Here is a 24,775-nt window from a genome sequence, read left to right as displayed (position 1 = left end):
GGAGGTTGGGGGACTGGGTGAAAAAGGTGAAAGGATTGAGAAGAAGGAAAAGAAATCACATAGACAGGACAATGGTACGGTGATTGCCCCAGGGGAAGGGGTGGGGGGAGATGGCAAAGGGCAAAGGGGGACAGAGGGTGGTAGGAGGAGACTTGACTTTGGGTGGTGAGCACACGATGCAGTGGGCAGAAGGTGTGTCCAGAATTGTACACTTGAAAGCTTTAGGGTTTTATTAACCAATGTCATCTAAATAAATTCAATAAAAAATATGCATAAAGCTCCATAAACAAACGAACAAAAGAATCTCCTTCTCCGTTCTGTCAGAACACCAGCGCCGGGGTGCTCAGTGAAGTTGTAGGAATCTGCTGGGTGCTGTCAGACCCTCTGGTGCACGTCACTCACAGTCCCTCCCAGACCTGCTGTCAGGGACCCTCGACAGTTTGCACCTCTGCTGTGTGTCTCTCCTGGCACTCTCATCTGTGTGTTATCTAGAGAACAAAGGCAGTTCTCCACAGTGGTTATGCCTCCAACTGAAGCACAACTTTCTCCTGTTCTCGGGCGTACATGGTCCTTTAAAATCGGTTACCTGCGTCCGCTTCCCTTTCATCCTCACAGGATGCTCCGAAGGCCCGGTCGACCTGGTCTTCGTGATCGATGGATCCAAGAGCCTCGGAGAAGATAATTTTGAGATTGTGAAGCAGTTCGTCACCGGAATTATAGATTCCTTGGCGATCTCCCCCAAAGCCGCTCGAGTGGGGCTGCTACAATACTCCACGCAGGTCCGCACGGAGTTCACCTTGAGGGACTTCAGCTCAGCCAAGGACATGAAAAAGGCCGTGGCCCACATGAAATACATGGGCAAGGGCTCCATGACGGGGCTGGCCCTGAAGCACATGTTTGAGAGAAGCTTCACCCAGGTAGAAGGGGCCAGGCCTCTCTCCACGCGGGTGCCCCGGGTGGCCATCGTGTTCACAGATGGACGGGCCCAGGACGACGTCTCCGAGTGGGCCAGTAAAGCCAAGGCCAACGGTAAAGTGGGCTGGGGGTGGGGTTTACACCACTCAGGGTTCAGGTTTCTTGAACTCACTGGTAGTCATGGCTGGCCCTAGGAGTGAGTCCTTGAGCCTACAGAAAGGCTTTGTCAACTGCTGCTGTACACCTTTACTAAACTGCCATCTAGAGGCCTACAAGGGAGTTAAGGGACGGGCAAGACAGGGCAGGACAGGAGAGTTGCAGATTGGGCGATTAGTCTAGACACAGACCACGCCTGAGCAACCAGCTACTGCACGTGACTAGCCAGGGAGTGACCTCCAGTGGAGAGAATCAGTGCTGCAAGTGCTGTTTAACCAGAGGTAAGCACACAATTGTCCTCAAACACGGGGGAAAATAGATTCCTGGTGGGAGGGGTTTTTACTGATCCTTTTTAAAAAAATCAGTACTGAAATGGAATGCTAAAAGCACAAAAGCCTTAGGAGAGCAAATACTCTTGTGTTTGCAAGAGGCAAAAGGTAGCTTTTGAGAAAATCAAAGTGTTGCAGGAGGTTGTGACTCTAAGCTCTTGTTGCTCAATAGAATCCAGCCTCTTGCCCGAGGGGTTTCTGACCCCACCTGGAAGGCAGGAACACTGGAGGTTACTTCAGTTGTGGGTAGATGTCAAGTGTGGCCCCTGGAAATGGAAAACCCAAAGCTAGGATGGTTGTTAGAGACAGCTTAAGGCAAAGTGGCTTCTTGGGGAGATAAGAAAACCTGAGGCTGTGAAGCGATTTCCTTAAAAGCCACAGTCCTTAAGAACCTGTGGAAGACACACTGCCTTAGTGGGTCCTGTAGGCAGGAAAGGGTGTGTGCAGATGGGGGCTTCATCTGGGAAGTCATGCACCCAGCGCCTAGGCCTTGCACGCAGGACCTGTGTGACTAACACTGGCTGAGTGAGCGAACACAGGGGTGAAAGTGCTAGCGACCCCGTTGGAGAGTCCATGCCTCTCAGTCGGCCTTTGTGGAGGTGGCTGTGTGGTTGTTATTACTTCCCTCACTGTTCACAACTTTTTCTGAGGCCAACAGAATAGCAGCCGCAGGCAAGCGTCCTGCCTGTCATCTGGGTGGCTGCTCGCTCTCGGTTCCTCTGTGTCTAAACTAGCTTGTGAATGAAGGCACCTGCCAAACCCATGGGCCCCTAGAGCCTGCATTCTTAAAATGCCAGGAAAAGCATCTTCCCCCAAAGGCAGTGGGGAGCCCTTGTATGTGTCACACTGAGATCCATCTGCCTTCCTTTCCCCACAACCCACTTTCCCACAAATCCCCCAAAAGCAGATGGTAGGAGAAACACGTTTGGTTCTTGAACCAAAAAATGTACCTGAAGTGTAATTATTCCTGTGCATAGCTAACACAACCTTAAAATAGTAATTACCCTTTTTAGGAAGTTGCACATAAACTCACTGGGCTCTTGGACGAATATGCTGAACTTGGCTGCTGACCTTACACAGACTTAGAACAGGAATAGCTCTTGCCCCCTGGCTTAAAGAGCCATTTTTATGTGTATTTTTTTATACCTAGTGTAATGAATTAGCCAGAATAAGATATTCATGCTGAAAAAATGTTGGCAAGTACAACTTAAGGTCTTAGTGTTTTACTTTCGAATAAAGAATATGTGGGGGAAGACAGTCTCATGATTAATACTGTTTAGAGAAGTTCTTGGAGCAATATCTTATGTCTTGATATCTAATGTTGATTCTTGGGTTTGCTGTGGTTTCTGACTTTGGGGATTTCCAGCGGCCTGCAAGTTCTCCTTTTTAGCTTAGCCCCTCTTCACAAGGCCTTGTCTTCCCCGGGGTGGGGGGGGGGGGGGGGGGGTAGGCAGAATGCAACTTCACCTTGCCCCAGGTCACGTATCATTCCTACCCTGTACCTTTGAGAAGTAGAAACTAGGTTATAAGGTTATAAAATGCTGGCTTCTTAGGCTTATCCCAGAAGAGATTCCCATTCAGTAAGTCATAGGTAGTGCTCTTTTCCACTTGATCCACACGGCTGATTCAAGGAAAAGTAGTTAAGATTTGTTAACTAACCTTGCCCAGAGCTGAGCAATAGGTCAGTGGTCTAGCTCCCCGACCTCACCTAGATGCCTCACCTTCCTCTTTTGGATCCCTGTCTTCTGCTCACAGCACCAAAATAAAAATGGTAAAAAAATAAAGGGAGGCTGACATGGAAATCACCCCACTCAACCTGTAGCTGGCATTGGGTGCAGTGCACGCGACTCCCAGGCCGTGAGAACACAGCCCTAACGACCCTTCTTGTTTTGCTCTGCACCTTAGGTATAACTATGTATGCCGTCGGGGTAGGAAAAGCCATTGAGGAAGAACTGCAAGAGATTGCCTCTAAACCCACCAACAAGCATCTCTTCTATGCTGAAGACTTCAGCACAATGGGCGAGATAAGTGAGAAACTAAAGAAAGGCATATGTGAAGGTACTACAGCTTGTGTCTTGGAGAGATCTTAGCAAACAGGGCAGCATGGACCCTTGGATGAGAAGTCCTCCACCCCTTCCTTCAGAGTGCTCCAAAAAGTGCCCCCCTGGTGTGCAGGCCAGTAAACACTAAGCACAGAAAGTGCAAGAGGGGAGAGAGGAGACAAAACTGACAGCCAACATTGCTTGGTGCTTGCTTTGTGCTGAGCAATGTGATAAGTGTTTTGACACCCTGGCATACTAAATCCTGAACCAAAAAAAGAAAAAGCCTTCATAGATGGTCATCTAAGAAACAACCGTCACATAAATCAGAGAGCTGATGTCCTGATGCAGACCCCGACTCATGGGGTCCACCACATTGTGGATGAGGCATGAGACAGGCACCGTGACAGGACTTTATTTCTTTTTTCTCTGCACATTACATGATGGTCCTCATTTTCTATGTACAGGTTTGCTTTAGGTGGTTACCTTTTACAGAAAACAAAGGAGCTGATGCCACTAATCATATCACAGAAGAGGGATATTTGCAAATGAAAAGGGAAAAGTAGTTGAGCTGATTACACTCATCCTTGGAAGGTTTAGCATGGATTTTAGGACATTACTTCGCAGTAAATGTTCTGCCTCAATTCAGGGTGAGGGAGTTTTAGCAAAAGCAAGTCTCATACTGGTCTAGGTACATTGCAGGCCTGATTCCCCATAGAAGACCCCATCCATGGGCATGGGTCCTGTGCATTGGACCTTGCTTTCCACTGGGAGCTGGGCCCATGCCATGCCAAATGGTCTCCTACAATGTACAATTTCAGGATGCACCTGTAATTGGAATGGAAAGCGATGGTAGTCCGTCCAAGCCCACTGTTTAAAATTGAAGAATATCTTTCTGCATGGACCATATCTGCGTACAGAACACGAGACTACCTTTTCGAATTCAGATTTTGTTGATTACAAGAGGTCTCCATGGCCTTCTCCAGTTGCTGTGCCCTATGTGAGGCACGCTGGCATACAACAGGGCTGCCCAGTTTCCTTTCACTCCTGTCCCAGGTTCAGTCACCACTAAAATCCCAGTCTAAGCAATATATCTTATTCCTCTCAAAGGAAAAACAATGTGAGGAAGGGAGACCAGGGAGAGAAGGCCTTTCAGATTTCTGCTGTGGGAAGATAATGTTTTGCCTCAAGGCTGTTTCATTCAAGCTGAAACAAGTGGAGCTTTTGCCTCCGCAACTTAATCCTTGGACAGCTTTAATTTTTTTCCCACCTCGCCTTCTAGGTATGATATTTGGGGGGCATTCTTAACTAAGATGCACTTAAGGGGTCCAGGCTTCCCTCACTGGAGAAAACCACCCTAGAGTGGTCTTGGATTTTCCTGGTAACCAATTTCTCTTTGAATTCCTGGTGTTACCAAATGATACCAAAATACCCTGGGTTAGGGCAGGTAGGCGAGGAGTTGGTCTGGGACCAGTTTCCTAAAGAACATATGTGTGCATGCAGACAACTGTCACTGCTTTTGGTCATCTTGTTCTTCTCAGCTCTGGAAGACTCTGATGGAAGTCAGGACTCCCCAGCAGGGGAACTGCCGAAGAAGGTTCACCAGCCAACAGGTAAGTTTTTAAAAGCAGTGTTTTGAGAACCTTTGGTGGATACTTCCTCCATGGTTGCCACCCAGACAAAAGTTGTAAAGGAATGAAAGAGAAATATGAGCCCTGCTGAAGTAGGTCCTGCTCTGTGGGTTGGGCCCCTGCACAGCTGATCCTCCATGGTGGTCGGAAGTTAGTGGTCAGTGGTCAGAGACAATCCTTGCAGTTGACTGGCCTGGCAATAAATCCCTCCCACTGACATACCAACAGCAATCAAGACTCAAGTACAACAGGAGGATGTCCACAGCCCACATGGGGGTCTCACCTCAGGTGCCCAGCCTGTGTGATCTGAGAGGCTGTGCCACTGGATCCTACAGGACAACTACTACATTCAGCCACACTACCAAGCCCAGGAGACATAGCAGCTCTTCCTGATGCATAGAAACAAACACAGGGAGGCTGCCAAAATGAGGAGATGAAGAAACGTGTCCTAAAAGAAAGAATATAAGAAAACTTCAGAAAAAGAACTAAACAAAAGAGAGATAAGCAATCTACTAGATGCAGAGTTCAAAACACTGGTTATAAGGATGCTCAATGAACTTAGTGAGAACTTCAGTGCATGAAAAAGGACCAGTCAGAAATGAAGTATACACTAATTGAAATGAAGAGTCAACAGTAGAGTGGATAAAATTGAGAGTCGAATCAGTGATTTGTAGTATAAGGAAGCAAAAACAGACAAGCAAAACAAAATCATTCAGTCAGAAGAGCAAAAAAAAAAAAAAAAAAGAATCCAAAAAATTGAAAGCAACGAATTGAAAACCTAGTTGAAAAAAATACTGAAGAAAACTTCCCTAATTTGGTGAAGGAAATAGACATACAACCCTAGGAAGCACAGAGATCACAAAGAAGGTGAACCCAAAGATGCCATGCCAAAGGTTAAAGACAAAGAGAGAATCTTAGAAGCATCGAGAGAAAAGCAGTTAGTTACCTACAAGGGAGCTCCCATAAAATTGTCAGCTGATTCCTTAACAGAAACTTGGCAAGCCAGAAGGGATTGGCAAGAAATATTCAATGTGATGAAAAGCAAGTACCTACAACCAAGGTTATTCTACCCAGCAATCATTTAGAATGCAAGGACAGACGAAGACCTTCCCAGACAGGACGAAGCTAAAGGAGTTCATCACCACCAAACCAGTATCATGTAAAATGTTAGAGGGTCATCTTTAAAAAGAAGAAAAAACGTGCCTTAGTTGGCGTGGCTCAGTAGATTGAGCACTGGCCTACGAACCAAAGGTTACTGGTTTGATTCCCTGTCAGGGCACATGCCTGGGTTTCAGGCCAGGACCGAAGTTGGGGGTGTGCAAGAGGCAATGGATTAATGTTTCTCTCCCATTCTTTCTTCCTCCCTTAACGTCTCTCTGAAAATAAATAAGTGAAATATTTTAAAAATAAGAAGAAAAAATGATAAAAATATTAACAATAAAATGACATGAAATACATACCTATCAACAATTGAATCTAAAAAGCAAAAAAAGGTAGAACAGAAACAGACTTATACATACAAAGTACATCTTGACAATTACGATATGGGAGAGTGTTGGGGCGGCAGGTGAAAAAGGGGAAGGGATTCAGAAGTCCGAATTGGTTGTTGCAGAATAGTCATGGGGATACGAAGTACAGACAGGGAATACAGTCGATACAACTATGTGTGGTGTCAGATGGGTGTGAGATTTATTGGGATGATCACTTAGTAAGTTGTATAATGTCCAGTCACTGGGTGTACAGCTGAAACTATTATAATAATGTATGTCAACTGTGGTAATTAAAGACTAAAAATTATTTTAAAATGAAATGAAAGTAAGATTTGAATTATGCTGACTGTGGCTTTTCCCCCTCGATCAGCTAGGACACAGTTACTCCACACCTTAGCCATGTTTGGTAACAGCTTCTCTGCCACGTCTCATTGCCGCAGTATATCCATCCTAACACTAGGCACCACATGCTGGGCATGCCGAGGGCTTTACTCTGACAGCTGAGCTTTTTTATACCACGGTCATGTTAGGCAGGTTTGACTTCATTTTTTTCTTCTCTTTACAGAATCTGAGCCAGTCACCATAAGTATCCAAGACCTACTTTCCTGTTCTAATTTTGCAGTGCAACACAGATATCTGTTTGAAGAAGACAGTCTTTCACGGTCTTCACAAAAGCTGTTCCATTCTACAAAATCTTCAGGTAATTCCCAGCAAAATATTACTGTAGGTTAACTTGATACCAGTCCTTCAGCTTGCGAACAAACTCAGTTTAAAAGAAGAGAGGAAAGGAGGAGATAGGAAATAGGATGGGGAAAGAGAATAACTGAAGGAAAATGAGAACTAGGAAACTAAAACCAACTGATTGGGTCTTCCCCGAATCCACAACAAAGGCCGCTTCAGTGCTGGACGCCCTTTCCTGGGATTTACTGGACCGGGCTGTGTGGGGAAAGTTGAACGTTTCTCTCATTATGGTTTCCTGCATATGCTGATTCAGTCCTATTGTTCTGCTATCTGGGAAATCTGGTGGGTTTAGAGGTGAACAGTTTCTCTGCTTTCTCAGGAAGTCTTTTGGAAGAAAAACCTGATCAATGCAAATGTGAAAACCTTATCATGGTCCAGAATCTTGCAAATGAAGAAGTAAGAAAATTAACACAACGCTATATCCTTTTCTTGTATTATGCTTCTGTATGGAATGCAAAGAATGTTGTCGAAATGTCACAGATACTATACATGGGTATGGGCCAAATGAAGTAGATCCATGAAGTCAAGAATAGTGAACTCCAGGAAGGGCTTTTTTTCTAAGAAAACTGTTAGGTGTTTGAGAGCCAAGGGCAAACAAGCTTGGTGTCAAGGGTCAGGCCTTTAGTTGCTATTTGCTGTTCTAGAAGGTTTAGCAGTACAGCCAGACAGCATAGCATGCACATGAAAAAAAACAGATGTATTTAATTAACTCCCTCTCTGGTAGGAGAAGATAGAGGATATGTACTGAACTAGCAAAGGTTAGGAGCAAAGAGGCAGGGGTGTCCGACCTGCAGCCCACAGGCCACAGGTGGCTCAGGATGGCTATGAATGCAGTCCAACACAAAATGATAAATTTATGTAAAACATTGTAAGATTTTTTGTGTGATTTTGTGTCACAATGTATTTCATGTGTGCCCAAGACAACTCTTCTTCCATTGTGGCCCAGAGATGCCAACAGGTTAGATACCCCTGTTAGAAAGAAGCGGTTTCAAACCCCATCTGGACTGCAGTCCTTTTCTTTGGCCCTAACCCACACTGTGGCCACTTTCGGACAGTTTAGTTTCTCGAGGACTGGGTTGGGGTTTTTTTGGCAGCAAAGATCTTTTATATCAGCACTGTGAGATAAAACATTCCACCAAGGGTACGGCAGGATCCAATGATTCATTAAAACAATATTACAAATAAAAGGAATGCTTTAAGATAATAGAGAAATGAGGATTTAGTGTTTTTATACACTGAACAGCCTGCCAACTGCTCTGGACTTAAAATTAGTCAGTTTACTAAAGTTGGCTGATATTTATCTCAACGTGCACCAACTAGTCAATAGGGAAGTGGTTTAATTCAGAACGATCTCTGTGCCAATGGGTTTATATAATAAGAAACAGCATATAGAAATTCCCTTTCTGAAAGCTGAAAATATGGCCCCCCAAGAAAAATAATCTGACAGTGATTGATGCAGGTAGTGAATCTGGGCTCTCATTTTGCACCCAGTGGGGTGGGTAGAAGGTACCAAGGAGTTCACAGGGAGGAAGATAAATGCTTATTCGAATGTTCTTCTCTCCCTTCCCCCCCTCAACTCCGAGGAGGGTTGTGACTAAGGAAGTCATACATAAAAGAGCACAGGTCAGCCATCCTCAAGGTTGCTAAGCCTTGGCCAGTACCTTGCACCATGAGTGAAAACTCCCCCTCCCCGGATGTCCTAGCTCACTGCCAAGGCCTAATCCTTGTTTCTTTCCTCTTCACATTACCGACATTATCAATTCTGGCTCATGGAGGCGTGCTAAGACAAGCTAATTTACAAGCAACAGAGGTGTGATACGAATTAAAAATTAAAAGGAATTTTGAGCCAAACTAGCCCACTTGGATGTTTTACCCCAAAAGAGATTTATGGTCTTGGTCACATTTGTTAAAGTCACTATAAACTTACAAGTCAGGGTTTTTAAATATGTAACAGAAATGGAACAAAAAGCCTGATTTTTTTTTTTTAGGACAAATTTTTATTTAGGTAAATTAAGTTATATTTTAGTGTAAATAAAATAGGCGATTCAGAGTCCTCTTCCTTAACTTGAAATTTACTAGAAGAAATGACACAGAGGATGGAAGCCCTGGAAAATCGCCTGAGATACAGATGAAGACTCGAAATGGTCGTTTGTCTGGCACTGTATGAAGGATCACAATGAAAGCAGTTTGAGCCCCGAAGCTCAGGCTACAGTCAGTTCTGTAAGGTTGTCAAGTACCAAGAAAGCCCGTTTGCCATAGAACAAAGGTGAAAAGTAGACACTAATTTGTATAAATTTAATGAGAGAAAGAATCCCTCGGAACCTTAAAATGAGTTTACCAAGTCAGAACAAATAAGCTATGCAAGATACTCTGTGACATACTGTGGACATGATTTGCTTTTGCCTCATCCTGCCTTAGATGCTGCGATCTCATTTGGCCACAAAGTACAGTTTGCACGGTCTTCCTTCTGCACAACACTGGCTATAGGAAAAGCCATTTTTTTTTGTATTGGACTTTACCTTGATATATGTATATGGACATATGCATAAAATCATAGGACATGTACTAGTTGGATATTTTAGTACAATATTAAAATTCACTTCAGAGAATGGTATACTGTGTAAAATTCTTAATTTAACTTTAAATACTAGGAATGTGAGATATGGCCAATATGCATATGAAAAAAAGGTCCACTCTCCATGGCAATCAGGAAAATGCAGGTGGAAACAATAGCTGTTGTTTTATCCTCACTTGGCAACAGTGAGTACGTGTGACCATGACATGTGTTGGTAAGAACGTGGGAACCTGGGGCTCTGGGACACTGTGAGCGAGAATGCGAACACTGGAGAATGGCAACGTCCAGCAGAACAGAATGGGCACGCCCCTGTACTCCGGCCACTGCACTCTGGCAGGGCTGAGACCCACACGAGAATGCTGCTGGAGTGCACGGAAATGAACAGATCAGAAATATCCTAACCATCAGAGGGGGACGCGTGAATTGTGGCACAGCCCATGCCTTAGAAATGAGGTGGAGCTCCAAAGAGGAACACACTACGTCTACACGTACACGTGGTTAAACACAAAAACAGAGCCGAATTTAAAAAGCCAACAGTAAAGTATGTTTGGCATACTGCTGTTTCTATAAATTCAAATGGCCGCAAGCATTACTATTTGTTCAGATACATAAAGTACATTTAAGTGTAAGACATGTTCTGGAAGGAACGGCTGTCCCTGAGAAATTAAGGAGGTGGGAATAGGGACAGGGTCAAAGGTGAAGGCACCTAGAGCACCAAGAAAACACCACGGGAAGTAGCTTCATTATGAGATCTTCCCATGGATTTTGGAGGCGAAATGATGCCTGACAAACAGAATCCCTTGACTAAGCTTCATGGTTAAATATTTGAAGACAAGCATTCATTACGATGTCCTCCCAAAGGGCAGTGTGGTGCAGTGGAGAGAACTTCTAGGCCTTGATTGTATCTAAAAATGATTCTTTCAAAGTCTAAAAGTTGTGATTCAATATTAAACCCACAGTTTATACTTACATGTAAGTCACCCATTTGATCCCCAAAACACATTCTCATTAGGAAGGTAAGCACTGATTTGGGTTGGCATCGCCTTTTGAGATGCGACTGGCTCACTTCTACTTCCCTCTCTGTTGAGTCCTGGCTCCCTCTAGTGGCTCTGGGCTGCCCACGCTCCTGGTTTTTTAAGCTATACACACTTGACAAGGGTTTTCAACTTTCAACTTGGTGAGAAAAATGCCTTCAAGGAAGCAACCAACCCATCAACTTTAGATTAATTCATATTTAACTTGAAGATTGTCTAAAACGGAAATATTTCGCCATTTTCCTTGTTTTGCTATCTGTGTGTTTCATGTGTAACTTGGCCCTCGCTTCATTATTTATTGTGACTTTTCCAAGCCTTGATGCTGTCCAATAGGTAACAGTACTATCTTACTGGACTATCAAGAGGATTAAATGGGTTAACATGTACACTAGTGAGCCAAGTCTAACACATTTTAAAGGCTCAATATTTAGCTATTATTTTTATTCAGCAGCCAAGAGCATCTGACACGAAGATGGTACCACAAAAGTATATGTTGAGTGCATCAGTTCTTTGCTTACCTTACCCGGGGAAAGTGTTTGGGCAGATTCCCACTCCTATTATCTTTTGAAGCAAACGGTAGAAGGTAGTACATTAAATAATGGTTAACGTACAAGATGTTTGAGATCTACTACTGACAAGATTAAGATAAACTTCTGGACTAGAAAGCCACAAGCCTATCAATGAGAAATGTTTAAGTCCTAAAAGTCATTACTCATCCTGATTTTTCAGTTTTTATTATGTGCTACACAATAAATGATATAAAGTTGAAAAGGTTTAGTCACTGTCCTCTGGGGTCTTAGGTTAACTAGAGAGATGTGATTAGCTCCGTAAAAAAAGGCTCCATGGTAAGTCACAGGCACCCAGTTGAGGAAAGAGGATGTGTGCAGGGGTGGGGACCTGAGAGGGCGCGGAGGAAGGAGAGCAGATGCTCCTGCAGAGGGAGCAAGTCCAAGCTGGAAATAAGAATTGCAAGACAGAGTATCAAAGAGAACTGTTTTCCATGGACCAGATGACCATCTTCCACGAAGTCCAACTACACTCACGATTTATTAAATCCAATTGGCTGGGACTTCCTGCAGTTCCCTACGTAATAAAGAGCTTTCCAGCCAAACCCACCATACTCGTTACAGTCAGAAGAGAACATTTAGAAACATCGCATTAGACATTCCCAGATTTGGCACTTTTTTTGGCAGTGCTTTAATGGCATTTCATCATAGCTGCCTCAGACCAAGATGAGAAATTTTCTGTTTACTGCTTTAAATTCCTTTTCTCTGAACTATAAACTTCTTGTTAATGACCGTGACTACACAGAAGAGTACACGGTGCCCTGACCAATGTGGCTCGGTTGGTTGGGCATCACACTGCAAAGCAAAAGGTGGTGATCAGGGCACATGCCAGGGTTCCCAGTTTGGTCCCCAGGTGGGGCCTGTGCAAGAGGCAACCCCACTAACAAATCAGTTTGTCTGTTTCTCTCCCCTCCCTTGGAAACAGTCAGCCTGGAGGCACAGATCCCCAGCTAGCTGAAAGGTCAGTCTGGAAGGAGAAATTGACCAGGTAGGTGGGAAACAAGTACATAAACATCCTTAACTAAAAAACTGAAACATTTTGAATGGCAGAAACAGACTAAGGTTAAACCAACAGTAGTCTGACCAAGTAATTCTGATCAAGGATAAAGATTTCAAGCACTTCTTTTTTTTCAATTTCAGGGAGTGTTTTATCTGCCACTTTATCAAGGCGATCTATCTCCCAGCACTGTACATTATATATTTTTTGCAAATGGGCCTTATGTGCACAAACTTCATCATCAAATTGGTTCAAGAATTACTTAAAGTGAACTTTTTTTCCCAATTATTTTATTGTTGTCCAATTACAGTTGTCTGCAGATTTCAACCATTTTAAATCACCTTGGTCACACTGGTGTTTAGACATGCAAATATGAGCACCTCAGGACATTTACAAGTTTCCCGGTAATTCTGTCCCTCTTAACTAAGAGATGCTACTTTTAAACCGTGGGGTGACATTTGAAGGTGGTGTCACATGGAAAGAAAACCAGGAATGAAAAATATCCTGTAGTATCCACAGCCCTCCACAACAAAAAACTGTTGTTCCCTTTGTGAAATGTCAGTAGTGCTCCCAAACTGAGTAGACTAACTGAACCAGTAGGAAAACTCTAGCTCATTAACAGCTGTTTCCCAAATTATATTAATAAACTCAGACTGACTTCAGACCTAAACTAAGACCATGGAATGTTCTCCTAAAAAGGACCAATTCCCTTACTTGTGAAACTGGGAATTTGACTCAACCATAGTTGTTATATAATTACTATTATAAAGGGCGTCTTTTGATCGCAAGTTCAGCAAATACTTTACTTTCTAGATAATGTATTGAAAGCATCCTCATCTGCCTTCACTCATCTACCACCAAAAACTTCCTAAACACTGACTGACTCTGAGGTCCAAGACATGGTCATTTCCGACATTTACAACCTCCCTCAGAGCCTAAGGAGACAGTGTGGGGTACGCCCTCCCAGCACCATTCAACTCCGTGAATCAAGATGTATATAAATCAGTACCTCCCCACACCAAATTAATTCCTCTGAATGGTTTTTTTTTTCCTAAGGGACGTTAATAAATGTGGGAAAGAGGTTCCGTGGGACATACCTGGGAGATGTAATACGCAGTGGCAAAATTTGGGGTGGGGAGACATCCACATAATTTCATTTACTTTTCTGTGCTACCTGTATGTGCTAGCTTAAAACTGGATAATAAATTGCAATTCTGATTAAATTTTGGGCTTTAAACCTTGTTGCCTCTCAAACACATTCAAATATAAAATGCCAACCACATTCTAAAGCTAGAATTAAATCCAGTACAGGAAAGGAATTCAGCATACTCCATTTAGGAAAAACGGAAACTGGAATTTATGTCTCTTAACCCAAAAGTCTTGCCACAACCAAATAGCTGCCTCACCCTGTCTAATCTGATCTTCAGGTAAGTACTGAAACAAAAAGATGCAAAAATAACGGGAAGGAATGCAGTTGTTAAATCAAGCTCTGGCCAGTTTTATTAAAGAAAAATTCTGCACAATTTACTTCTCACCAGTTTGTTCTGGCATGCTTCTGATGATATCAGAATCACCTGAAAAATAAAACAGTAATGATTTTGCAATTCATCTGGAATCAGTAGTCATGACATCAGCAGCGCTTATCTTCAAGTCACTATGTTAGCTGTGCCATCCTTCCTGAGGTTTAGCAAAGTCACACAGAGGCAGACGTTTCATACTTAAGGTGAGTGATATAAATCAGACTTTTTATCACCAGCATTTATAAAACCAGAACTAGGGAAAGAACTAGGTCTGGGGACACATGCATGGTCTTAATATAGCGAATGGTTAGCCTGCCCTGATTATTGGAAAATCAGAACAGCGAGAATATTCGCAGTATTTTATGAACTAAGAATTAAGTTACGAAACAACATGATGTATACCGCTGAACCTCAAACAACTCAGGAATAAGGGGATCTGACCCCTGCGTATAACGTAAGTTGGCCTTCCACACACTTTTATCCCAATCATGGAATGCAAATACTGTCTTTGGTCTGTAGTTGGTGAATCCACTGATGCAAAACTCATTAAAAACACCTGTATATAAGCGACCCATGCAATTCAAACCTGTGTTGTTCCAGAGTCAACTTCTTTCAACCAAGTTTACCTCTATTCAAGCAGCCAGTTAAGGGTTACTTTCCTCCACTTCACCTGATTATTCTCCCCTTCTATAACTGCATCTTTACCAAGGTACTAAGTCATTATTTAAGAGACCAAATGAAATTCATGTTCCCAAAGTTAAAAAAAAAATCACTTATACCAAAGCCAATATAGTGACATTACCAATTCTTCATGAAATAAAAACTGTAAGATGTGCCTTAATATATCCAAATTCTCACCATCTGAACTCAGGAACCAAAGACATTTGTATAGCAAATACTTGTATTACGTTATAAAGGAAAATATGATTTCCAAAGCATACCTGGATCGATGATAGCCAGTGTGCACACTCTGTAGTATTTCCCACATGCTGTGCCCAGTTCAATGTTGTTGCCACAGTAGTGATGGACACCCGTCTTGGCCAACATGGCATAGTACTCTATTTCAGATTTCCTGTGGGAATCAAACAAAGGCAAATAAAGGCCATGCCAAGTGACTGACAGACTAAGCATTTACTACTCTCATTAGGTTTAATGTTGGTGAGGCCTTCCAACAGTAACTGAGTCGTATTGCTGTTAAGAACCTATTATCATATCTACTAACCAACACGAACCATCCTCCCTTGGATCCCTTACAAGAGGTGAGACAACCAGAAAAAAACCTACTGAACACCCCCCATTAAGACAGGATCTATGTTCAAGAAGAGGGTTGGGTGCAAAGTCAAAGCATTATTTACTTCAAGCCAGGCACTTTACATGTAAATTCCCACAACCGCCTATACTTTTTTTGGTATTTCATTTGTTTTTAAATAAATGAAGAAATAAATTCCGAGGCACAGAAGAACCAGTGGAGGATTCAGGATTCAAATCCATGTTGCCTTTTAAAAAATGGTCCATTTCTATCACCCTCAGATGCTGAATCTTAGATCGGAAGTGATATTACTTACCTAGAGTTAACATTTGTATCTACTGAGTAATTAGACATTAGTGGGTTCGCAAATTTGAAGGGAGTTCTAACAGAACTTTGCTTCCACTCAAAGTGTGGACCCACAGACCAGCAGCAGTGGCATAAGGTGCTTGTAAGAAACGCACCATCTCAGGCCCCATTCCAGACCCCCAATCAGAATCTGTACTTCACAACGACTGTGTGCACATTCACATTGGAGCACTGCTATAGACAGTAGGTTTGAAATAAGACTGAACTATGGGATGGGATGAGTATTGCAGGAGTACTGACACCCTATAAAATGCTATGAGGTTATGCATTATCACAGAAAATGTACCTGGACAGAGAACTGAACACGGCATATGTGCTCTAAGACCCAAGCTTCTTTAACTTATTTACAATACCCACTAAGTTCAGTTTTAACACAATCCTGCAAAAACTTGGGTGGAGAGAACTGACACAGCAGGATGAACTAGGTGACTTTCTCATCTAGCTTTTCCACACTAGAACAAATTTATGCAATGAAGCACAATGTAAAGCATCTCAAAGCTAAAAGGCAGACCAGAGACATGTGAAAACAAATTACACGTATGTGCTTCCCTCAACCTTCTGACACTGTGGTTTTTATCCCTTCTGCCACGTTTCTCCCTTAAGATATGCTTACACAAGGAGAAAACAGGCTTGGGAGGTGGGGGTGGGAATCAAGAGCCAAAAATCATAGTAACAACCTTAAGTCATTTTTCAAGTCTTCACCTGTAAAACAAATTTTACATAAAAATCGAGTCCACGCCACCCACATCGCAAGTTTACACTCTGCATATTTGCTCACAGTGGTCGACACACACTTCCGGTCCTTTCCATACCTTAGGGCTGGACAGTTGTTGGCGAGGATGACCAGTTTGGCTTTGCCTTGTCGGATCATCTTCTGAGTCTGCTTGTACCCCAGCACGTACTTGCCACTTTTCATAACAAGTTGGAGCCTAGAGTTGATCGACTCCAGGGATTTTTTCTACAAAGCAAACACTTAACATGTATCTATCTGAAGACCTTTTTGTCACCACCTCAAAACCCGGCCCCAGCTTTCTGGAAGCCGAGCTAACAAAACCTGCGAAATCGAGTCTGAAGCCACTGAGACGCCCTCTTGGTAATTTTTTTTTTAGGACCCTCCAAATGCCACCGGGCATGCTGTCCGCCCAGTATGATCAGATCTGCCCGCCCCAGCCGAGGCTCATCTCTCCACGTGAATCGCTTCCCTGCCTCGGCCCACTTCACTCACCGTCTTCTTTGCGGCCACCATCTTCCTGCCGTAGGTGCGGGTCGGACCCCTACCTAGAATATACAGAGCAGATAACAGTAGGTTTAGGATCCGCAGGTCCAAATGGCAACCCGCTGTGTTCCCTTTGCGGCCTAAAGCTCCAACCACTCACCAAGCGCAGCCGCCAAGATGGCCGGGGAACCAGAAAAGAAAGATTCCCCACAATGCAAAGCTTTTTGCGGCTCAATTTGGATTCCGAAGCCGGAAGCGGAAGCAAATCGCCAGCGGAAAAGGCTGGGCAAGAAGAGAAGGACCGCCACCGGTTGCTATAGGTACCGCTAGTTACCACGTGAAGCTTAGCAGTGCTGCGGCGCTTAGCTCTGTGCCCGAAACGTTACTCTTGCTTCTAGCTGCTGAGGGCTGAAAACAGTCGAGCTGGTTGGTATTTGGAGAAGCCGCCTGAAGGTGAGGCTGGAGGAATGGTGCGAAGAGGCGGAGGTGGCTGTACCAAGGTCTTAGCGCTTCGGGGACTCATCTCTGCCCCACGCCGGGGCTCTGGGAGAGACCGGGAGGACTACAGTGCGTTGCAGCGCCGGGTCTCCGCGGTCAGTTCCGCCGGGGCTTGAAGCAGCTGCGTGCAGTCCCCTGCCTGCGTCCAAGTGGCCGGTTCTTCGGAGAACTTCGGCGTCCCGAGCTGGCTTCCCCAAACTCACCTCTTTTTTGGCCGTGTTAGTATCAGCTTGTAATCCGAATTTGCACAGAGAGAAGGACAAACACGTCTAGTTTAAAACATCGTTTTTGTCGAGCTTGGACCTTGATATAAATGGCCAGTTATAAATCATAAGTAAAATCAGCCCAGTAGGTAAGCTATTTTCGGGGGTTATTGTACTCTGGAGAAGGTCAGGAGGAGTAGGAACCAAAAGGCTAACTGAACTGTGCCGGCAGCGTGGTGTGGATGAAAAAAATGGGTTCTGTGGAAAGTAACCTCACGTGCTCTGACCATAAATTACTAACTGGGCAGATCGTGGTGGGTAGTCATGCTCCAGGTCTATACATTCTTTCATGAAAGGTTTTAAGCCTGCCCAGTCCATTAATCTGGTGCGTCTAGGTTAACATACCTTTGTTAACTATTGTAATCCAGTCTACACCTTGCTTTTTCCAATCTTCCCTTACATCCCCTACTGAGTTTTATTGATGTTTGAGAGAGAGAAAGGAAGGGAGAAAGAGACATCAGTTTGATATTTCACTTATTTATGCATTCATTGATTGATTCTTGTATGTGCCTGACTGGGGATCTATACTACAACTGTGGTGTGTAGGGACTGTGCTGTAACCAACTGAGCTCCCTCCTTAATTTTAAATGCATGAAAGAAGCTGCAAAAATTATTCTCTGGAGCATTTGAAATCTTGCTCCCCACATATGTCATGAGGCTCAAATAAACTCATAAATAAAAATCTATATGTTTGGATGTTCTTACATCGACAGCCACTTACATTATTATTTTAACAGTCCCCAAGTGTTATAAGTAATGTGTCTATTCTCAAGTCTCCATATCTAGTGTATTATTGGAGTTAGAGCCGATACCCATACCTGGGTCTGTACTGTAGGGCACCTCACAGTTAAAGTTTATTCAAATGTGCACCCCACTTTGACGTGAAATTAACCAACCAGGCAGAGCTAGCTTATTATACTACTTGCTTTAACAATTAGATCCAAATTTCTTAACGTTGTGCAAACCCAGATGATGTGCCCTTCTCTGTTATCTAGTTCTAAACATTAAGCTCTGTTCTTGTTCCTTATTAATTTTACTGATTGAAAGCTGAAGAATTTGTGGCATTGCTACCTAGAGTGAAAGCTAAAGCACCCAGCTCCTCTTGTAATCCTGGGCTCTTTACGGATCCATGTCCGTGTTTCATTTGTAAAAGTGGACTTATCTACTTAAGAATACTATGTTACAATTCATTGCAGGTACAGTTTGGAAGTGTTTAAACATTTTTTCCCTGTCATCATCAAACATGCTTGTTAGGCACTTGACATGGGAAGAACAGTCTTGTCGAGAAGACAAGACTTGTGAAAAGACAGTGTAAATAAATCTAACTGCCGTGTAGAAGTATGGTTACAGACTTTGCATAGCCCACCATGTGCCAGGTCCCATGTTAGGCCTTGGTCATACATTATGCCTCAGCAATCTTATATCTATGCTTGGAGAAAGACACAAATAGCATAATGTGTTTATTCAATTTAACAAACATCTGACATTCAATACTCTAGGCCGGAGGTGTCACACTCATTTTCACTGGGGGCCACATCAGCCTCGAAGTTGCCTTCAAAGGGCCGAAATAATTTTAGGACTGTATAAATGTAACTACTCCGTAACTGTTAAGGAATTGAAATTACATTCGGCCCTTTGAAGGCAACCATGAGGCTGATGTGGCCTCTGGGGAAAATGAGTTTAACACTCCTGCTGTAGGCACTATGAATATACAGAGAAGAGACATAGTACCTGTTCTTAAAGCACCTGCTGTCTAGCTGGGTCATACAGGAGAGTAGTAGTAAGAATAATGAGGACTTCTGTATAAACTTGAATGTAAATTTCATACATCTGAACCATTGCATCTGAACTAATATTTCACTGCAGTGATTCAGATGTATGAACCATTGCAGTGAAATATCCTTATTTCACAGAGGGTAAAACTAAAGAGAAAAGTGGTTCAATAAGTTAGTAAAGGTCAACACAGATAAGGGCTGAGATCTGAAGTCAGGTTCCCTGAAGGATTAACTGAAATCAAGGGGGCATGCGTTCTAGTTGGAGAAGAGCACAAGCAGAGCTAAAAGAGCACCATCAGGGAATGGATATTACAGTTTGGCTGGAATATGGTGAGAAATAGAAAGTGCAACATAGATTTAAATGCTATAATTAGGTAAGTTTAGAGAATTTTAAGAAATGACTTTATGGAATTTTATTTCAGAGGCTAGTGTTTTCTTAGAAATATATTTAAATCCCCGGAAACTCTTTATCCCTGATTGAAGACCCTTGGAAGACGATCCCAAAGTTTTCAGCATTAACAGAAGCATCATGCTAATCATTCATTCCATTACTAATGGGGCTTGAAGACAAGGCACTAAAGTTGTCACCAAAAAGATGAACATTAGATATAAAATAGGTTGGGGTGAAGAACAGATGGACAGTGTGGCAAAACAAAATGAACCTACTGCCCTGGTTGAGGTGTGGCTCAGTGGACTGAGTACTAGCCTGTGAACCAAAGGGTTGTAGGTTCAGTCTCCAGTCAGGGCATTTGCCTGAGTTTTGGGCCAGGTCCCCAGTAGGGGGCGCACAAGAGGCACCACACATTGATGTTTCTCTCTCTGTTCCCCTGTTTAAAAATGAGTAAAGTTTAAAAAAATGAACCTCCCACATAAGCATTTTGTGTGGGGACACCCAAGACCACAACAGTTTCAGGAGTGGGATTGAAGGCTGGAAGGAGGTGGGGATACACTATATTTTATACCTTCTGTGCTCTTTGGATTTTTTGGCCTAGCAGTTCAACTTTTAGGAACTCTGTCCACACAAACAGTCACAGTTCAAAGACATGGGAACAAGTATATCTGAACATTAAAAAGAAACAAATGCTTGTCATTCTTAACCAATATATGTTGGTATTTGCATTGGAAAATTCAAGTTTGGAAAGCTAATTATCAAACCTTTAATGAAAGATGAAAAGAGTAAGTGGTGAGGAGAGGACTTCTACTTTTCACTTTATGTATTTCAGCTCTGCTTGAATTGTTGTACATTAAATTATTTACCAGCATGTGTTAATTGTTATGTGAAAAGCTCCCTTTTAATAATAAAGTGGTTATTTTAAATAGATCTTGTGGAATGTCAGTGGAATCAACTCAAGGTGATCCCGAACCACCTTGAGTTCTGATTCCTGGGCCTCACCCAGGTCTGTAGAAGAAATCTCTGGATGTGGGGCCTTGGAATCCTAATTAATAAGCAGCCTTGATAATTCTTACCAATACAAAAATTTGAGAAGTAGAGAACTTAAGAATGAGATAGCTGCCCTGACTGGTATGGATCAGTGGACTGAATGCCAATTGGATTCTCAATTAAGGCACACACCTAAAGTGTGGGCCAGGTCCCCAGTAGGGGGCGTGCAAAAGAAACCACACATTGATGTTTTCCTCTCTCCCTCCTACCCCCTCTCTCTAATAAATAAAAATCTTAAAAAGTGAGATAGCCATATTAGTTTTGAGGCATGCCTGCCTAGATAGAGAAAACTAAACAATGATGCTTTATACTTTTACATTGAGCTCTATACTTTCAAAGGTTTTTGATACTTCCCCCAAAGTAATCGGATTATTACCTCCATTTTAGAGAGAGAATGGTTAAACACTAGAGGTGAGTTTCCTGAGGTGCTTTTCATTATATGATACCAAGTTACTGGTCTCCAGTTCATGTCCCTGCTCCGGTTGAAGAAAGGTCTCGGTTGCTTTGTCCCAGCAGTCATACCGAGTTTTGTGCCAGAAGCCAGAGAAGTCCAAAGCACTCATTTTGTGTATGAATCATGACCACAAAATGCTTGAGAATTCTTTCTGGGGAATCTTAACGGATTCTGCTGTCTCTTCTTAGGACAGACTTAGGTTCTGTGTTTTTCTCTTTAATACCTGCATGACTTTGGGTAAGCCTCGGCTTCCTCATCAATAAAATTAGATTAATGCTGTCTCCCTAACAATATTGTTGTGAGGGTCACAGTAACTATAATAGTGTACAAAGCACCTCGCACAGGGCCCTGTGTAGAAAAGTACCCAGTGGGTGTTAGTGCTCTTCCTTTGTTCTACAGCCCCAACTCCCCGTCACAGCCACCCACCCACCACTGAAGTCGTTCACAACATCACAAAACCGCACCAGAGGAAGGAACCCTTGCCTCGCAAAAATGACAGTCAAATCCTTTGGCTCATGAAGATTTTGTAAATATTTTATCACTTGTTTTTATTAGCTCAGGAGTAGGCACACGTTTTCTGTAAGAGTGCCAAACAGTATTTTAGGCCTTTTGAGCCAGGTGGTTTCTGTGGCAACTGCTCAACCCTGATGTAGCACAAAAGAAGCGACAGACAACGTGGAAAAGAATGAGCATGGCTGTGTCCCGATAAAGCATTATTTACAAAATCAGGCCGCCAGCAGGACTTGGTCTGCAGGCCATAGTTTGCTGATCCCTGTGTTGGAAGGTTACTGTTACTGTTAAAAATAGCTACTTTAGTTCTGGCTGGTGTGGCTCAGTGGACTCAGTGCCTGCCTACAAACTGAAAGATCACCAGTCCCCGGTTGGGGGCGTGCGAGAGGCATCTGATCGATGTTTCTCTCCCTCTCTTTCTCCCTCCCTTCCTGTCTCTCCAATAAATAAACAAATAAACAAATAGCTACTTTAAGTTACACAGAGAAAGTCCTTAGCCTATTTTAGAGATGTACAATGAAGAATGTATAGATAGGTGTCATGATATCTGCAACTTATTTTCGAATTGCTAAAATTAATGTAGATGACAGGTAGGTAGGTAGAGCAAATGCAGCAAAGGGCTAACAGTTGTTAAATCTTAATACTGAAAAGTTGGGAAATGTATGTGCTTTGAGAAAGGACTTTGCCATGTAGACATTATCTTTTTCTGGATACTGGTCTGCAGCATTTCAGAGTGATCTTAAAAGACCACAGACAGGTAAAGGTGATAGGACAGAATTAACATAAGGCTCTCCTTTAGTTTTCCTTCACCAAAATCACTGCTCCAGGTCTCTGAAAACTGCAGGCACCTGCTTTTCTGCTGCTGGTTTTTACTTGCTATGGGCCTTAAAACTGACATGCTGGTAGAGCAAATACAAGTTCATCTGATCCTCATTAACCCATCCCCTTATTGTTACACAGTTAAAACTATTATGTTCATTATGATCAACTATTATTCAGTGTCCAGATTACAAAGTGGCCCATTAGTAATTTGGAACTCTATTTGTCTAACTCAGCCTTTGCATTCTTAAATCACCCCTGGCATTAACTATGCTCACAAATAGGGTGGGATGAGGGAGGGACCATGAACCCCAGTGAAAAGACCCTGTAAACCCAGGGGATGTTGGTGGCCTTTCAGGTGACTGCAGACACGCACCCCTGTACAAGAATTCTCAACCTCTGAAGGACAGGTGGGAAGCAATGTTACCATTCCTAACATCCACAGGACACCAGATTATTATTTCCTGATTCTCAAATACTCTTTTTTGTTTGGACTGAGAATGCTCTAGAGTGCATCAGATTAAAAATAAGCCAGAGAAACACTTTCTCCTATTTTTAAAAGCTGTTTTTCCATCAAAGGAAACATATTTTTTATGCTCTTGGATACAAACAACTCAGGGTATGTTATTCACCATTTTATTGTGGAGGAGAACTTATCACTGACCCTTTTGGAAAGTCAAGTGGTGTCTGTAAAGTTTGGCGTTTTGGTTATTTTTATATTTCTTGTAGTCAGTTTTTGAATTTTAGTATACATGGGGATCCTGTGTTCCTAAGTGTCCACAAAAGTATGAAAATTTACATATCATTTTCACTCATTTGAAAAGTCCGCACTATTTAATAAAGCTGTAATTGCACGTGCTAAGACATCAATGTGTTTTGCTTTTAACCAGAGTTAATCAACTTAATACTGTAACACTCCATGTCCTGCTGATCTGAAAATGTCACTGACTTCTTAATGGAGAAATAGGTAATAAATGCAAAATTGTGGCAACAACGACATGTGGGTATGTCAACGAAAAATGATAAAAGGAGTCCTTGGAGGTGAAAAGATATATAAACCACTGCATCTTCTAGATATAACACATCGAGGTCTACTGTTCTTTAGAATCATAGTGTCAGTTACAATGAGGTGTTACCAAGACTAAAGGAATAGACAGGACAGGCAATTGCTAAGAAGGAGAGTGATCAGGAAGGGGGAGGTAGGGTCAGCATTATATATTGTTAGTCTGGATACTTTTGTAAGCAACAGAAACAAACTAGCTCAGCTAAGCAGAAAAGGCTTTTATTTTGTACTTCAGCAAATGAACAAGAAGCTGGGAGAGCAAGACCCAGTCCTGCAAATACTGGTCATGGAGGAAGCTGAGCCATTTATTAGTCACCGGTTCAGAGAACACTGCAAGCCACAGGGCAGCACCCCAGCCTTCAAAGGTGTTTAACACGGCCCGTCCATAACAGTGCTTAATGTGCTCGTCCAGCATTTTATAGATGTAGCTTCTCCTGGACAATGAGCTATATGGAAAGACCGGGAAATCACACAGGAATGAACCTATTCCTTGTTTCATAGTGAGTTCTTTGATACAGTACAATGTGAATGTAATGTCTTGATAGATGTGTGATATCTTGAAGATACATATCATCCACTAACAGATGGTGCCAGCAGAGGCATAATGGGCAGGCAAAGTAAGTCTAATCTAATGTCTGTTACAGTAAAGACCATCTACTGTCCCCAAGGAGGTCCGACCCATCTCCCATGAAGTGGCTGATAGGTGCTCTCAGAGAAAGGGCTCCATTCAGAAGCTTACTGTTGATCACTCCCGCGGATGCTGGCAAACAGGGTGCTCCGCCCAGTTTGGTAAGTGGGGAAACACAGTGATGAGCCCACATCTGACCCTGTTCCTATTGCCACTTTATTCCGAGCCCATAGAACAAAAGCTGAAGTAGCTCATGAGAAACACTTCCTAACATCCATAGGACACCAGACGATTATTCACCTGATTCTCAAATGCTTCCTCTGAAGAAAACGGAAGGCCATGGCTTGGCCGATAATTATATCTGAGGAAAAGTGAGATAGCCCAGGCGAGTTCAAAAAGGTAATTGGTAACTTATGTGTAATGTTACGAAGGGCCCTTCCTCAAAAATCTCCAGTCTCATCTTTATTTGAAGGGATCTCTGAACTAATTGCTAGGTGGCC

The 24,775-nt window shown here is 42.8% G+C and overlaps 2 protein-coding genes and 1 non-coding gene across 5 annotated transcripts in view; 1 reads left to right on the top strand and 2 right to left on the bottom strand.

The window, feature by feature from the left end:
• Positions 1-11,168, top strand: part of MATN2 (matrilin 2) — a 129,427-nt gene extending 118,259 nt beyond the window's left edge. For 2 of the 3 annotated variants that reach the window (XM_037131124.2, XM_037131123.2), the window contains exons 14-19: positions 616-1,029; positions 3,306-3,458; positions 4,981-5,052; positions 7,126-7,260; positions 7,621-7,719; positions 9,378-11,168. In XM_037131124.2, coding sequence (XP_036987019.2) covers positions 616-1,029; positions 3,306-3,458; positions 4,981-5,052; positions 7,126-7,260; positions 7,621-7,719; positions 9,378-9,433 — 929 coding nt within the window. In that variant the 3' untranslated portion in view covers positions 9,434-11,168. The remainder of the gene's footprint in view (positions 1-615; positions 1,030-3,305; positions 3,459-4,980; positions 5,053-7,125; positions 7,261-7,620; positions 7,720-9,377) is intronic. The other variant, XM_037131125.2, reaches the window with a different exon arrangement.
• Positions 11,169-13,942: 2,774 nt separating this feature from the next.
• On the bottom strand, positions 13,943-17,087 carry RPL30 (ribosomal protein L30). The gene is made up of 5 exons (XM_037131148.2): positions 16,985-17,087; positions 16,834-16,886; positions 16,421-16,566; positions 14,935-15,065; positions 13,943-14,047 (listed from the first exon to the last, which is right to left on the bottom strand). Exons 2-5 carry the CDS (start codon positions 16,852-16,854, stop codon positions 13,998-14,000), a joined length of 348 nt encoding a protein of 115 aa, XP_036987043.1. The 5' UTR covers positions 16,855-16,886; positions 16,985-17,087; the 3' UTR covers positions 13,943-13,997.
• On the bottom strand, positions 14,218-14,349 carry LOC119038620 (small nucleolar RNA SNORA72). Its single transcript, XR_005080446.1, has one exon. It is a non-coding gene; the product is annotated as a small nucleolar RNA SNORA72 (small nucleolar RNA).
• Positions 17,088-24,775: the final 7,688 nt, after the last annotated feature.

This window comes from Artibeus jamaicensis, unplaced genomic scaffold (assembly GCF_021234435.1).
Source record: "Artibeus jamaicensis isolate MK-2021 breed Jamaican fruit bat unplaced genomic scaffold, CSHL_Jam_final scaffold_916, whole genome shotgun sequence".
Taxonomy (NCBI): Eukaryota; Metazoa; Chordata; class Mammalia; order Chiroptera; family Phyllostomidae; genus Artibeus; species Artibeus jamaicensis.
The sequence above is the reverse complement of the archived record's forward strand: the minus strand, read 5'-3'. Positions and strand labels throughout refer to the sequence as shown.